The sequence below is a fragment of the Nicotiana attenuata genome, unplaced genomic scaffold (assembly GCF_001879085.1).
Source record: "Nicotiana attenuata strain UT unplaced genomic scaffold, NIATTr2, whole genome shotgun sequence".
Classification (NCBI taxonomy): domain Eukaryota; kingdom Viridiplantae; phylum Streptophyta; class Magnoliopsida; order Solanales; family Solanaceae; genus Nicotiana; species Nicotiana attenuata.
In genome coordinates this window covers 221878-239585 of record NW_017670557.1, presented here as the reverse complement: position 1 = coordinate 239585, position 17708 = coordinate 221878, and the positions used below count along the sequence as shown (strand labels likewise).

The following is a 17708-nucleotide window of genomic DNA, read 5'->3' as shown; positions in this document are numbered from 1 at the left end:
AGAGTGCATCACGTATTTTACTCCCCTGATGAAAACCTTGTTTCAAATATTTGAGTCTCCGCATTCCAATCTTGTATACCATCTTCTCAAAAGTTGAAGTTGGCAAAGATTTAGTGAATAAATCTGCTGGATTATCACTTGAACGGGTTTGTTGCACATCAATATCACCATTTTTCTGAAGTTCATGTGTGTAGAATAATTTTGGTGAAATGAGCTTCGTTCTATCTCCTTTTATAAATCCTCCCTTCAATTGGGCTATGCATGGAGCATTGTCTTCGTATAAAATTGTGGGTCTTTTCTCACATTCCAAGCCACATTTTTCTCGAATAAAATGAATTATTGATCTCAACCATACACGTTACCTACTTGCTTCATGAATAGCTATTATCTCGGCATGATTTGAAGAAGTAGCAACAATAGATTGCTTTGTGGAGCGCCATGAAATGACAGTACCTCTATATGTAAATACGTACCCGGTTTGAGATCGAGCTTTATGGGGATCAGATAAATAACCTGCATCTGCATAACCAACAAGATCTGCACTATCTTTGTTAGTATAAAACAAACCCATATCAAGAGTTCTCTTTAAATATCGCAATATATGCTTAATCCCGAGCCAATATCTCCGTGTAGGAGAAGAACTATATCTTGCTAGTAAATTAACAGAAAATACTATGTCAGGCCTTGTAGCATTAGCAAGATACATTAGTGCACCAATTGCACTGAGATAGGGTACTTCGGGACCAAGTAGTTCGTCATCCTCTTCTGGAGGTCGGAACAAATCCTTATTCACTTCAAGTGATCGAACAACCATTGGTGTACTCAATGGGTGCGCTTTGTCCATGTAAAAGCGTTTTAAAACCCTTTCTATATAAGTAGATTGATGGATAAAGATCCCGTCTGCTAAATGTTCAATTTGCAGACCAAGACAAATTTTTGTCTTTCCTAGATCTTTCATCTCAAATTCTTTCTTAAGATATTCAATTACCTTTTGGAGCTCTTCTGGAGTTCCAACAAGATTTATGGCATCAACATAAACTGCAATTATAACAAATTCTGATGCCATTTTCTTTATAAAAATACATGGACAAATAACATCATTTATGTAACCCTCTTTCAGCAAATATTCACTAAGGCAATTATACCACATGCGCCCAGATTGCTTTAAACCGTACAAAGATCTTTGTAATCTAATTGAATACATTTCCTGAGATTTTGAATTTGCTTCAGGCATTTTAAATCCTTCAGGATTTTCATAGAAATTTCATTATCAAGTGATCGGTACAGATAAGCTGTAACTACATCCATTAGATGTATTTCAAGCTTTTCATGTAGTGCTAAACTGATGAGATATCGAAATGTTATGGCATCCATAACAGGTGAATATGATTCATCAAAATCGACTCCAGGTCGTTGTGAAAATCCTTGTGCAACAAGGCGAGCTTTGTATCTTTCAACTTTATTTTTATCATTCCTTTTTCGCACAAAAATCCATTTATGACCAACTGGCTTTATACCAGCAGGTGTTTGGACTACTGGTCCAAAGACCTCTCTGTTAGCAAGTGACTTCAATTCCGATTGAACTGCCTCTTGCCATTTTGGCTAATCAGATCTTTGTCGACATTCTTCGATAAATCGGGGTTCAATATCCTCACTATATTGCATAATATTAAGTGTAACATTATATGCAAAAATATTATCCACCACTATTTCAGATCGATTTAAATTAATCCCATCACCGGTAGAACTTATTAAAAGTTCCTTACTTACTTGAGTTTCAGGTTCATTGATTTCTTCAGGAATCTCAGAACTAATCAGATCTTAGGTCTCTTGAGGAGATCCCTTCATAGTATCATTTTGATCATTTGTCGATTTTCTTTTTCGAGGATTTCGATCCTTAGAACCCAAAGGCCTACCCGGCTTCAGGCGTGCTTTAGGTTCACTAGCTCTCATGCTAGTAGATGGTCCTACTGGGACATCAATTGGGATAGGCACATTCTCTGCAGGGGTATGTGACTTAATTATCCTTTTCAAATCAGTAAATGCGTCAGGCATTTCATTTACTATATTCTGTAAATGGATGATCTTCTGGACCTCCTGATTACATATAGGGGTACGTGGATCAAAGTGAGATAATGATGAAACTTTCCACACAATTTTTCTTTTGATTTTCTTTTTCTCTCCCCCTAATTGTGGGAAAATTATTTCATCAAACCGACAATCTGCAAATCAAGATGTAAATAAATCTCCTGTCAATGGTTCAAGATAGCGAATAATAGAGGGTGATTCAAATCCAACATATATTCCTATCCTTCTCTTTGGCCCCATCTTACTGCGCTGTGGTGGTGCTACTGGCACATATACAGCACATCAAAAATTCGTAGATGGGCAATATTTGGTTCATGACCAAAAACTAATTGTGACGGAGAATATTTATTATAATGTGTCGGTCTTGGACGGATAAGTGATGCTGCATGCAAGATAGCATGGCCCCAACAGTAGTGGGCAATTTTGTTTTCATAAGTAGTGGTCTTGCTATCAATTGCAGGCGTTTAATAAATAACTCTGCAAGGCCATTTTGAGTATGAACATAAGCTACAGGATGTTCAACTTTTATCCCAACTGATAAACAATAATCATCAAAAGCTTGAGATGAGAATTCTTCAGCATTATCAAGGCGAATAGCCTTTATAGGATAATTTGAGAATCTTGACCTTAATCGAATTATTTGGGCTAATAGCTTTGCAAATGCCAGGTTGCGAGATGATAGTAGGCACACATGAGACCATCTTGAAGATGCATCAATTAGGACCATAAAATATCTAAATAACCCACTTGATGGGTGAATAGGTCCACATATATCCCCATGTATACGTTCTAAAAAGGCTGGGGATTCAATGTCAACCTTCATTGGTGATGGTCTAGTGATCATTTTGCCTTGATAACAAGCATCACAAGAAAATTCGTCATTTGTAAGAATCTTCAGTTTCTTTAATGGATGCCCACTCGAATTTTCAGTAATTCGTCTCATCATTATTGATCCAGGATGGCCCAAACGGCCATGCAAAGCACAAAAGTATTTGAATCCGTAAACTTCTAGTTTACGATAGAGTGTGCTTCAATTGTACTAATTTGAATAGTATAAGCCAGAAGATAAAGTTGGTAACTTTTCTATAATGCATTTCTTGCTAGAAATATTCTTTGTAACACAAAGATATTCCACGTTCATTTCATCTATCGTCTCAACATGATAGCCATTTCGGCGGATATCTATAAAACTCAACAAGTTTCTTCGGGACTTGGAGGAGAATAATGCATTGTCTATAATAAGTTTTGTTCCCTTAGACAGAAATATAATGGCTCTTCCGGAGCCTTCAATCAAACTTATATTACCAGGAATTGTTGAAATATTTTCTTTTTCCTTATGCAAATAAGAAAAGTATTTCTGATCCTTGAATATGGCATGAGTTGTTCCACTATCAATAATACAAATATCTTCATGATTTTGTCTTTGATCCAAACATAATTTGAGGATTATCCATATTCTTCAAAATGACATAAATAAAATATATTATAGTAAACATCATTATCAAAGCATAACTTTTATTTATGTACAACAACTACATAACCATACTATCTATTACAACAACAAAAATTAAAATATTTACATTTCTACAGATTCACCACCGATTACATGACTTGTTTCTCCTTCTGGGAGTGCAAAATAATCAGCTACATCCAAATGCATGAAGTCTAAATTATCTTCAGAAATAAAATTTGCTTCGGCATTTTTCTCTGTCTTCTTCAGGGAGGCTTGATAAAGCTCAACCAGGTGCTTTGGCGTACGGCAGGTATGTGACCAGTGCCATTTTCCTTCACATCTATAGCATGCATTTTCTGCATTTGGTGCTTGCACCGCTTCATGCTTTTGTTCCTTCCTTTTCCACTGTTGGTGGCGAGGAGGGTTCTTTGGTGCATTATTATTACCATGATTAGAGTTTCTTCCCCGACCACGGCCATAACCACGACTGGGGCCACGACCTCTTCCACGTCTAGCTTGGTGGAAGTTCATCTCATTCACTTCAAGGAATGGACAAGAAGCAGTAGGTCGGCTTTCATGGTTTTTCATTAATAGCCCATTATGTTGCTCGGCTATAAGAAGATGCGAGATAAGTTCAGAATACTTTTTAAATCCCATCTCTCGATATTGCTGCTGCAGGATCATATTCGAGGCGTGAAAAGTGGTGAAAGTTTTCTCCAACATATCATGATCAGTAATATTATCACCACATAATTTCAATTGGAAAATAATTCTGAACATAGCAGAATTATACTCACTTATAGATTTAAAATCTTGTAGCCTTAGATGAGTCCAATCATAACGTGCCTGTGGAAGAACGACCATCTTCAGGTGGTCATATCTATCTTTCAAATTATTCCACAATATGACTGGATCTTTAATAGTGAGATATTCCATTTTCAGGCCCTCATCAAGGTGATGGCGTAGGAATATCAATGCTTTGGCACGATCTTGGTTTGATGCCTAATTTTTATCCTTGATGGTGTCTGCCAGACTTATCGCATCAAGATGAATTTCAGCATCAAGCACCCAAGACATGTAGCTTTTGCCCGATATATCCAGGGCTACAAATTCAAGTTTAGAAAGATTTGACATTATATAGAAAAAGAAAGTTCGTACCTCAGATACTTTCAAAGTATTTGCTCGAGATGGCAGAGTCTCGTGCAGATAACGTATTATAAAATAAAGACTGTAAAGTAAAGACAAGTATAGAGAGAAATTGATATGTTATTTGACTTTAAACGTATGTACATAATGAACTGAAATCTCCTCTATTTATAGAAGAAAGGAAGCTGCTACTGTACCAGATATAGATAATCTTCTACCGAGGGTAATGTTTATCCATAACGGAGTACCAAAAGGATAAGCTCATTGTACCAGGTATGGATAATCTTCTACCGAGGGTAATGTTTATCCATAACGGAGTACTGAAAGGATAAGCTCATTGTACCAGGTATAGATAATCTCCTACCGGTAGTAATGTTATCTACAACGGAGTACTGAAAGGATAAGCTTATTGTACTAGGTATGGATAATCTTCCACTGGGGGTAATATTTATCCATAACGGAGTATCCAAAGGATAAGCTTCTTCAGGAGGCTTATTTCCAATAGATTACTAAATAGATAAATATGTTTACGACGGAGTCTCATATGGATAAGCTTCTTCGGGAAGCTTATTTACAACGGAGTACCAAATAAACATCCATAATATAATATATTTATAACATTTGTATGATTGTTACTCATTGTTTGTATTGTTATTCAAAAATATATTTGTTTTGATTGTTATACCCTTCAACTTTCGGATCAAGAAAAAAGAATAATGGATCAAGAAGAAGAATAAGTGACTTAATTAAAATAATTTGGGAGATTCTGGGTAACCTGATGGATTGAGGAATAATTTTTAAAAGTTGGCTAATGGTAGGGATAAACTTGATCGAATAGCATAATGGTAAAAGTAAATTTGGCTGGATAGTATAACGGATATTAAATATGGACACCCGAAAGTAAAAGGGTATATTTGACCCTTTTTCCTATTATCAAATCTGTCATTCTAGAACAATAAAAGACCCATTTTGTGAAACAAAGGATTTGATGTTGTGGACTTGTTTTTTTCTCAATTATGCCTTTACTTGTTACTCCATAATTATATTTTACCCTTTACTTTTTTATTTTAACTCCAAATCTACAACCTATTGACCTACTTTGTCTTCGTCCATATTCCAGAATGATGTCCTTTTCATCCAAATCTCTGTTCGTTTCTTTGTCTCTTTTCATTGTTTATTTCTTTTCTTTTCTTGCTAATGATAGTTAATCTTTTTCTTCAGATTTTTGCTCTTGTTTCCAGACAACATAATTGCTGATAAATTAGTAGAAAAAGGTTCTCTTAAATTATTTTTATGTGTAATTATTGATGAATTTAATATTTAATTGAGGGCATTTTAGTAATAAGATATTGTCAAACCAAACGACAAAATGTTATTTGCAAACGATCCAATCTACCCAAACGTTATATCCACAAATAATACAATACAATATGATATAGTATAATATAATTATAATATAGGCAGAATAGCCTGAGGGACACTTGTACTTATTTGGTTTTGACATCCCGTTCCTCCTACTTCACAAAGTTTCACCCAAATACTTATAAGTTGTTCAAAAGCACAGTTTTAAACCCTTTTGACCTCATGTGTTCTTCAAATGCCTGACATGGATGACACATTAATGCCCACGTCAGATTTTCTATAACCCATCTGTAGGCATAAATTTTTTTATTAAAATTAAATCCATAAAATAATTTGGACTATATTTTAAATTCAAGATATATTGGTCCAAATAAATATTATGGGCTAATATATTGAATTAATTATATAAGTCCAATATATATGGATTAATAAATAAGTCTTAATCCACTGGTTAGCCCATTTAATTGGGCTAAAGTGATGAGCCTACTTCATTAAGCCCAAGATGTCATCTTCCTAGAGGCCCAGTTTGGTGCCACGTGTCAAATGACGTGGCGCGCCAAGTCAAACAAAAGAGCCAATGAGATCATGCCACGTGTCAAGATGACAAGGCATGCCAAGTCAAATTAAAAGGTCAATGAAACTGCGCCACATGTGCAAGTGACATGTTCTGGCCAATCAAATGCGGCCTTGTCACACTTCAACTTGACTGATCGGAAAGAATTTGTTCTTATCATAACTCTCCCTCCCACAACTATAAATAGGGGTCTTCATAACCCAAAAAGATACCAGAAGTTATAACAAGAAGCAAGAGAGAGCTCTTGGATCAAACGCCGCAAATTTCTCTACAAGTTTCAATCTTTAAGCAATCAAGTTCAAGTTCAAGAAATCAAATTCAAGCTCAAGAACGAATAACAAATCAAGGTTCAAGGAGTACGAGTTCAAATCAAAGGTCGTGCTAGCTGAATTCAAGATTATCGTTTGTGGCAACAATATAGATTCAAGATCAAGCTCGAAGGCCCTTGAATTTATTTTCTATTAGAAAGAAGAATCAGATGATTCATAGAGATTGTACACTCATATTACTCGAAATCAAATACTACGATTGTTGCAACATTTTCGGTCTTGATTTTATTTTCTCGACGCAATTTATTGTCTACAAATTGTGGTACGCCTGGTGGGACAATCTCTACCTCTCATCTCAACTTTTCAATCACCAAAGTTCAAGAACATCGAAATGGCTTCAAAGAAAATCAACTCTAGATCAACTTCCACCAAGACTGCTAATTCCAGGTTCTACGCTGATGTGGAAAGCATCCTCGATGTTACCTTTGAAAGCTTTGGACCAGTTACAAGGAGCAAAGCAAGCTCTTTAGGACAGCAAGCACTACAAGTGACGTCCGCATCAACCCCTGTTTTCGGATCTTCATCCTCAAAAGAAGCAAGATCCTCCACGAACGTACCTATGTGAGCATGTAATTTTTACCCTACCAAAATACAAAATTAATGAATAAATTAGTCCTATTTATTTTTAGATTTTTTTAAGGATTTTTTTGGTGTTTATTTGGAATTATTTATATTTTTAGTCGCATTTTTCATTTTTAAAGTTAAGAAAACTAACAAAAAATATTTAAACATTCATCATCTTGCATTATTAGGTTTTTAATTTAATTCAATGCCTAATTATATGATTAATTGCTTCATTAAAAGAAAATCACAAAAAATTATTTGTTCTTGACATTTTTTTTAGTTTTAGTATTAAATTAAGTAATTTTTCCTTTTAAACTTAAGATTGACTAATTGTGTAAATAATACAAATAGATAATTAGTGTAATTTTACAAATTAAGATAATTTAGTACTTAATTTAGGGTTTATTTAAATTAATTAGTTTTTAAAATTAAAGAAAAGCGGTCTTGGCCAAATTGGGCCAATTTAAACTAGCCCAATCCTAAACTTAACCCAAAAAACCCAAGCCCAAACCCTTAAAAATCTGATCCACCCCATCTCCCTCCATTCAATCATGGCCTTTGATCTATAATAGATCCAGGTCCGAAGCTCCCTCCCCTTTTAATATAAAAATGTCCTAAAACCTTCACCCCCCTCATTTCCAAACTCCCCATTCTCTCACATCTCTCTCTCAACTCCCCAAACCCTAGCCTTCCCATATCTCTCTCTTCTCTCTCCATCACCTCTTGCCGCCGACACTCCCTCAACGGCGGCGCCGCCCGCCGGAATTCGCCACCGGCGGCGGACTACCTCCAAACACCACCAAAATAATATCAATCAACTCCTCTTCTCCTCCTCTACCTCCCCCCACCAACCAAATCCACAAAAAACCAACAACTCTAAACTTAAAATAGGGCCGAAACCCTAGTGCCGCCCTAAACCCGCCGCCGGAAATCGCCTAAGGCAGCGGTGGAGCTCCAAAACCCCTCAAACTCACATCATACACTCTCCTCACCTCCTTGAACCTCGTCCTACCAACCAAATCCCCAAAAACCCAACCAAAATCCCTAGTTCTTAGATCTAAAAGGGCCGAAACCCTAGATCCACCCCCTTTTCAATTTTTTCTAGTTCGTTTAAAGATCCTCGTGCCAATATCTCCCATCAAGGATCTCAAATCCCAGATGGATGTATTGGCATGAGGGCTTTTAGCGGCTAGAGATCTTTAATTTCTTTTCCCGTTATTTATTTATTTATTTATTTTTATTCTCTCTTTACTTTATCTTTATTATTTTGTTATTGTTATTATTGTTTATTTCCAGTATTGCAATTTATTTTATTTATTTATTTACTGTTGTGTATTTATTTTATTTACTGTCTTTATTATTTTAGTAATTATTATTGTTAGTTATATTATGTTCAAATTAATTAATTAACTAAAACAGACCTAACTAATAAATAAAATCAGGGCTTAAATGTATTCGGTTGATTTTTACATCATTATGTATTTTACTTGTTATTTCATTTGCATTAATTAATTAATTAAAACGGATGTAACTAAGATAAAATAAAAAAATAATGTTAAATTATTTTATTTTTCCTTATTTTCGCTTACTGTTTTTCTCTTTTCGTTTTTTTTTGTTGTTGTTGTTTATTTCGTTTTACTTATTGTTATTAATTTATTGGGTCTGGCTAAATAGACAGGCACATAGCTTTGTTAAAAAATTGTTGTTGTTTATTTTCTTTTACTTATTGTTATCAATTTATTGGGCCTGGCTAAATAGACAGGCCCATAGCTTTGTTAAAAAATTTAAGAGCCCAAGCTCTTCAGGCCAAGAGTCACTTGACTCAAGCCCAGAACCAATTTGGTTCTGAAGTAATTCCAAGACCCTTAAGGGTCAATTTTGGAAATATAATTCTAAAAATCATTCAGAAAGTGCTAGAACTTTCTAGAATAGGGACAACTGTTCCAATGCTGAGTAGGAAAATAGGAATAAGAACAGATAATATTCGAAAATAGGACACTTGTCCATTTTCTGAGATAAGAAAGGTACTAAAAACTGGACAGTTGTCCATTTCTGTCAAGAAAGATTCCTTTTCCCTGATTTTTAGGGAATTCTGGCAGATTCTTTTGTACCCTAATTCTTATCCCTTTTCACTCATTCACACTATAAATACACTCCTTCTTTTCATTATACACAGACTTAGAGATACACCTGAATAGACTGAAGAGATCTGAACACACCTGAATAGACCAAAATATAGAGCTGGATATACATTTTTAGACCTAAAATTACACTTATTTTGCACTGCTTTGGAGTCTCTTTCTTCCACTGTTAGCAAAGAACTCCTACTGGTTTTCACACTATTTTCTGGGATTTCTAGGTTTTATGGAAGCTGGTTTTGGTTTCCTGTTTGGGTTTTCTTGCTGCTGCTATTACTGAAGTTTCCAGAGACCTATTTTCTTTATCTGTTTGTTGCTGCTGTCAAGGTATTTTTCTTAACAAATGTAAATCTTCATCTTTGCTGAATCACGACTTGGATTTGTTGGTTATCATAAATTTGTATTTTTGTTTGAATACTCCATGAATCATGTTGTTGTATGGTTAAGTTTGTGTAGAGTTAATTATTTACAATGTTAGGTGATTTAAGTCATGTTAGCTTTATCTTTGATTATTGCAAAATCTGTTTAAAGCTTCATACATTATAAAATCTGTATGTTTGTATGGAGCAGTATCACATAAATCATTTTTTCTAGAAATTCTGTTAGAATAACAATAGGCAGTTTGGTTATTATTATTCAGTTAGCAAAAAATGTAATAATTTAATTTTTACTGCATTTCCTTGTGTGTTAAATCAGCTTAATAGATTAGCAACTTTACCATACTGTTTTAAAATAATTAAATAATTCTGATTGTTGTTTGTTTAAAGCCTTAAAAAACCAGATTTGTACAAAGTAAGCTAAATGGTAACCATAATACATTTTCAGACCCAAAACCAATTGGGTTCATGGAGTTGTGTTCTGATTTTTTAGTAAACAAAATGAGTTGATCAATGGCCTTTACACTTCAAGATTTTCAAATACAAATGAATTTTGAAACCAGCATTTCGAAATAAAGACTTAGGCATATCAGTAGGAAAATTGTCCAAAATTTAATAAAAATTTCGAATTTATTCAAAAAACCTTTTTTTTACTTCTGTTTTAAAAGATAAAAAAAATATAGGCAAAACTTTACAAATGTCATTACAAATTTTATCTCAAACTTCTTCACAGAAATATGCATTGAGCTAGAGTTCACTTGGACTCATTATCATCAGGCCCAAATCTTTTCTTTTGAATTCATTTATTTGTCCACAAATGGATATTGGGCCAGAGTCATTGGGATTCATTAGTAGGCCCAAATCTTCCTGATTCTAGTGTGTTTAATTGATTGAATGCTTAAATTGCTTTGGGCCAGATTCATCTAGATTCAGTCAGGCCGAAGTCCCTTTAGATTTAAATTCATTAACTGTTGAGTAATAGACAATATATATCTTGGGTTAGAGTTCATTTGGACTCAGTCCTTGTTAGGCCCCAAACTTTAAAATCTGGGCCTGTTTGGCAGTTAATACACAAGCTGCCCCATTTGATTAAATAAATGTCTCACATAGTTTTGGAACCTTTACACCTAGCTACATGACATAGGGTACTTAGTTTAGAGACATAATCACAACTTTATGTACACTTTAAATTGGATTAATTATTACAATTATGTACACGCGTGCGTGACATAGTTGTGATGCCCAAGATAAACCAAGGTATACGTTCGCGTGACCATGGTCAAACATTTAGTAAATAAAGCGCCTTAATCAAACACTCGTAGAAATGCTTTAGGCGCGAGTTTTTAAATTGCTATCATGATTACGTTTCTTTCAAATAAATTCAAAGTATGTGTTCGCGCAACTTTGACCAAACCTTTTTCTTAAATAAACTAAGTGTTAGGAATTGAGTATTTGTACGCGTAACTCATCTTAAGTTAATTTTTTAAATACGGATTATCAAGTGATTAATAGCGGTAAAAGGTAAAAACAAACATAGGTCCTAAAATGAGTAATTAGAAAAAATAGGCCAAGTATAAATTGCTACGCGACCGTTCTAAAACTATGAAATCCGGGAATGCCTAATACCTTCTCCCGGGTTAACAGAATTCCTTACCTAGTCTTTCTAGTTTCGCAGACTTTAAACGAAGTCAAATTTCCCTCGATTTGAGATTTTAAAATAACCCGGTGACTTGGGACACCATAAATTATTCCAAGTGGCGACTCTGAAATTAAATAAATAATCTCACATCGATTAATGTCACTTAAATTGGAAAAACTCCCTTATACCCCCTCGGGAAAAAGGAGGTGTGACACCTCTGGCGACTCTGCTGGGGAAAAGAACCCAGAACTTCTGCTTCAGGGTTCAAGAATTCGAGCTTGTTAATGTGATTTTTACTTGGCTTTATTAATTGTTGATATTACTGTATTTTGTGGGCCTAATGTGTTAATTGCCGCTTTTTTACCGCTTTGATATTATTTGAACTGTATTAAAACTATCTTCTTACGCCTCCCTTCTGAGTCTTCTAAAAAATGGTGCACACGTTCGCGTGGCCCGCTTTTCTGTTAAAGGTCGTATCAAATAGAACGAGGATGGATCAGCCACTAGGCCAGGTAGACTTTCGTGCTCCCGGTACGTCGCTCCCACCTCAGCTCAAGTTGTCCGTTTGGGTAAGCCAGATTAGAACACAACACCAGGTTTAAACCTAGAATAACATAACCTCATGCCGGATCCCTAGTAGGAACGTTTGTTTGCATCACGTGCACTTGACTTTGGGGACTCAACACAGGGGTTGGGTCCGTCTAGGACAGGTGTACCCGAAATGAAAGACCATCCTGATGCATCTTACGTGCTATTTGTACATTTATTTGCTTCGGCTTGTATGTTGGCTGGCTAAGGAAAGAAAAACAACAGAAAAATCAAGAGTGAGGTAGGATAAAGAATTCACCCGGTTCTGAAAACCCCGGTATTTGAAAATGCCTCGAAACTCTGCCAAATTTTTTGAAAAAAAGAGATAGAAAGAGAAGATGTATTTCAAAATGAAACTGAGTCAATATCATATTTTTCCAATTATGCCAAAACTGACCGAATTACGCGGGTCTGATTCTCACCGGATGTGAGATATGTAGGCAAACCTCATCGGTACCGACCCCAATTTTTTCAAGCCAAATAAATAAAATATGTCCATTGGTTAAAAAATAAAGCCGACCCAATTTCGGTTAAGTCTTGCGCCGTTTTTACCGGAATAGCCTTAGGACACCTTACATTGTCGAAGGGCTATTTTCGCTAAGAACGGACATGTCTGTCAATAAATCATCACTTCTCCCAGAAAAGTGCCTTACTTCGGCCTCAAACTTTACCCAAAGTAAGAAGGGGCCACTATTGCAAAAATAACCATTCTGGTTAATGTTGTACAAATAGCCACTTTTAAGGTGATTTCTCTTTGAAAATTGAAAACTAGTTCCTGCAAAAAGAGTCCGCTGGTCTGTCTTCCAAACTAGAGTCAACCTTAACCCTACCCGTTCACAGGTACAGAATGAATACCGTCCAGAATCCACCGTTAAATGTCGTAGAACAAGCTCCACTACAACTTCAAATGTGGTGGTATGATTTGGACCAAGAAGGGCAAGACTGGGTCGTTGAACATCTGGGTGCTCTCACGGATATCATGAAAGTCAAGCCTCGGAATGATCTAATCAAGGCTTTTGTGACTTTTTGGCATCCCGTTCGCAATGTCTTTTGCTTCTCGGACTTCGAGCTTACTCCCACCCTAGAAGAGATAGCTGGGTATACAAGTTTCGGCAGGGACTTAAGAAATCAAAAGCTTATATTCCCGAGGCCTATGTCAGTGCGCCGTTTCTTTGATACTATGAACATCAGTAAGCAAATAAGAAATAACCGTATAAGCGAGGTCTACTTCCTGTACTCCAGGTATGGGCATCCAGAGGGGTTTGAAACGCATGAAAAAGGGTTGATCAACAAGCAAAGCAAAGATACTTGGAAAATTCATCGTCGCTTTGCCTTTATAGTAGCATTTCTGGGCGTCATGGTCTTCCCAAATGAAAAAGGGACAATTGATATCCGTATGGCTAGAATTGTGCAAGTCCTAACTGCCAAGGAAGATCACACACTTGCTCCACTAATCTTGTCGGATATCTACCGGGCACTGACACAGTGTAAGTCGGGGGCGACATTCTTCGAAGGTTGCCATATCCTTTTACAAATGTGGTTAATTGAACTCCTTCGCCATCATCCAAAATTCATGAACTACGGCCCAAACAAGAGCAACTTCATTGAAAGCTATGAAGAAAGAGTGAAAGATTACGACTCTCTGGAAGGGGTTAAAGCTTGGATTTCCACTTGAGAACTTTAAAGGCAAATCAAATTGAGTGGACTTTAGGATGGCTCCCAGTGAGGGAAGTCATATACATGTCAGCTATAAAGAATTATTTTCTATTCATGGGTTTGAAGAGTGTCCAACTCTATGCGCCCCAGAGGGTTCTGAGGCAATTAGGAAGATATCAAGTGGTGCCCGAGGATGAAGACTTGAGTGTCCAAGTCATGAACTACACCCCGAAGCTCCGATTCCCGAGTCTTTAGTCCAACAAATCTGGGATGTTTTCCGATACTTGAAAGAGGATACCCAAGTGCCCGACCTTGCAAAAGGTGAAGTAGATCCAGGCTATGCCACATGGTTTGAGAAAAGGGGTTGCATTAATGATGAGCCAAAACCCGAACCTGAAAGGCCCGCCAAAAGGCCTCATATCCAAGCTTTCGATGATAAAGCCTGGGAGCGGTTGGCCTGGGGAGAAAAGTAAAAGAAATATCAAGCCACCGTCCATGCCTTAAAGGAAAAGTTGAGGAACCTCGTATTTGACAATGACTTACAGGCATGTGGTCGAAGGTGAAAAGAGGAAATTGACCCGAGAGAACGAGGCGCTCCGAGCCCAACTCCGAGACATGAGGATAGCCGCCAAAACGCCTGTGAGAAGCGAGAAGGATGGAAAGCTCATCAACAACCTAAGATTGAAGGTACATGACTATGCAACTGACTTGACAAAGGCCGAAAGAGATTTTCCATATGCTCAAACAAAGTCGGCTAAATTAGCCCCTCAGTTGAAGCAGAAATATGACCAAGAAGTAACAGTTCTGAAGAAAAAGCTGTTTGCCCTTGAAAATGAAATGGTCCAGCAAACCAAAGATTTAAGACAAAAAAAAGAGCATTGCTACGCATTAATTTGCCAACTAGAAGAAAGCGTGCAACAACTACAAGACCAAAACAACACGGACGCACAAGTGTTGGAAGCCCGGGCACAGCAAATCGGGCGTCTACTTCAAGAAAAGGGAATTATCAGAACAAGGATCAAGGAGATAGCTGACTATGTCGTGATGAAATGTCACGAATATGAGGACATGACTAGGTCTATGTTTTTTGCTACCATGATGACCTTCGTTCGCCAGGTGATGGATGACTTAGACCGTCTTCAAGAAGATATTGCCCAAAGGCCCGCGCAAAGACCGGCTAATGTCCTGCAGGCTCCCAGAGTACCAGTAGAAGCTCTTATGTACTTTTAAGTTTTCAGTTTTGAATCTGTACTTTACTTTTTAAGCTGTGTTGTTGTTTATTTCGAGTCTATACTTTTCCTTTAATAGCCGTCAGTCCTTTTAAGTCCCTGTAATAGAAAAACTAAAAAGATTTTGTTTAATGAAAAATTGAATACCCCCAAAATTTTCTTGTCTCTTATTCCGCATTTATTTTCCTGAACTAAGTAATGATCTGATTCATGCGGCGTCGTGATACGTAGGCAATCCTCATCGGATTCGATCATAGCTATAGACAACCTGAGTAAAAAAAAAATAAGGGAGAGAAAAGAAAAATCAAATGAAAAAAGAGCGAGGAAATAAAAGAGCAAAAGAAAGAAAAGATTCAGGATTTGAAAGTTGATAAAAGAAATAGCAAGGCCGGGATGAGACATGCAGCCGTTGCAAACATTTAGACACATTTACTGTTCAGGTGCATTGCATCCCCCAATATGCAATTCCCTATGTGTTAAATGTCACGAACTAACCGGTTTATTGTGTATGCTATTAAGAACATGTTCTATTTTTAAGTGGTTGGTTTTTTTGGTAATCTGGCTTCACACCCTTATTTCACGAGATCTAAAGGAAGTATCGCCATGACATCAGGAAGTCACCTACCTATTATTGAGCCCGAAGATAGCCCGACATCGGTTATCCCACAACCAGAGCCAGCGGCTGCCGAGGAAAATAGAAGGCTACGGCGCCATGTGTTAGAAATGTGGGACGCATGGTCCAATGGCAGGGAGCCACCTAGTGCTATCCCTGGATTCCCCGAATTGATCCCCAGTATGGGAGGAACTACCAATGTCCCTATCCCACTAACCAACCCATTCATCCCATTTGGGTACCCCACCATGTTGGCTAATTTCACCGGTACGCCTTCTGAGGTTCGCCCCCAGGCACCGTTTTCAGGAATAGCATCTACAGTGTTCACACCACCGCCAGCCTCTACTATGGCGCAACCAACACTACCTCGACAAAGCTTTGAACCATCAACTTTCACTTTCCAAACACCCCAATTTCAATTGGACTCCGCTCGGGTTACCTCAAATTCCTATCCTCAGCACCCACAATGTGAGTCTCCCATAGAACATGAGAAAGCCGTGAGGAATCCTGAACAAGAAGAGATAGCACAAAAAATGAAAAGTATCGAGAAAAGCCTCAAGAATATGCAGGGCCTGAGTGGCCACAAGAGCATTTCCAATGCTGATCTATGCATGTTCCCTCACGTGCATTTACCCGTTGGCTTTAAGACGCCAAAGTTCAAAAGATATGACGGGCATGGAGACCAGATCGCTCACTTAAAGTGATACTGTAACCAGCTGAGAGGTGCTGGTGGAAAAGAGGAGCTACTAATGGCTTATTTCGGAGAAAGCCTTGCTGGAATTGCTTCTGAGTGGTATACGGACCAAGATATCTCCCATTGGCACATATGGGACGACCTGGCCCAGGATTTTGTAAGGCAGTTTCAATATAATGTGGACATTGCTCCCGACAGGAATACTTTGACCAACTTCAAAAAGAAAGCCTCGAAAAGTTTCCGGGAATACGCTATCAAATGGCGTGAACAAGTGGCCAGGGTAAAACCACCGATGGATGAGGCCGAGATGGTCAATGTCTTCTTACAGGCCCAAGAGGCCGATTATTTTCAAAACATGATGTCTGCCATGGGCAAATCGTTCGCGGAGGCCATAAAGATTGGAGAAATGGTAGAAAACAGCCTGAAAACAGGCCGCATCATAAGTCAATCAGCTATAAGAGCCACTTCCCAAGCCATCCAGAGCGGCTCGGGAGGTTTAGCAAACCGGAAGAAGAAAGAAGAAGGAGCCATGATGGCTTCAAGATTGAGAAACTCTCATCAACCCCGGGATTACTTTAGTCCCTCTTCCAGGATCCCGCAGCATTACTACCCCCACCAGGATGCAGCATATGCTATGGCCCCGCATCCTTTTGCGGTAATGAACAACCAACCATACGCACAGCAACATCAACATTATAACCAAAACAGAGCTCCACCTCCAAGAGATAACCCTCCTAGCCAAGCTCCGTATAATCCTCACCCACCACAGAACAATTACCAATATAACACACGCCCTCGTGAACCACCCAAGAAGGCTGACTTCACCCCTATTGGTGAGTCTTATTCCAGCCTATTCCCGAAGTTAGTCCAAATGGGTTTGTTGCAGCCTGTACCTCTAAACAGACAGAATTCGGAATCTCCATCTTACCGACCAGGTACCAGGTGCGCTTATCACTCAGGGGCGGAAGGGTATGACACTGAAGATTGTTGGACCCTTACAAGAGCGATCGAGAATCTGATAGAATAGAAGCGGGTAGTGCTAAGTGATGAGGAAGACCCTAATAACCAACAACCCGTTACTAGCTCACAACAACGGGCCAGTCATCAGGATGATCTGTGAGGACAAAGAATTTGACCCAGCATTAAAAGCTATCATTGCCATCGCCGACCCAGAAAAGAAACCCAAAGCGGTGGCAAAACAGGCTAAAAATGAGAAGAAGATAAATTTCACTCCCCAAAATGTAGAAAAGGCGGTAGA

The 17708-nt window shown here is 37.7% G+C and overlaps 2 protein-coding genes across 2 annotated transcripts; one reads left to right on the top strand and one right to left on the bottom strand.

The window, feature by feature from the left end:
• Positions 1–3664: 3664 nt before the first annotated feature.
• LOC109240927 lies at positions 3665–4198 on the bottom strand. Its single transcript, XM_019407616.1, has one exon. The coding sequence runs from the start codon at positions 4196–4198 to the stop codon at positions 3665–3667; it is 534 nt and encodes a 177-aa protein (XP_019263161.1).
• Positions 4199–15746: 11548 nt separating this feature from the next.
• Positions 15747–17477, top strand: LOC109240926. Its single transcript, XM_019407615.1, has 2 exons — positions 15747–16379; positions 16473–17477. Exons 1-2 carry the CDS (start codon positions 15747–15749, stop codon positions 17475–17477), a joined length of 1638 nt encoding a protein of 545 aa, XP_019263160.1.
• Positions 17478–17708: the final 231 nt, after the last annotated feature.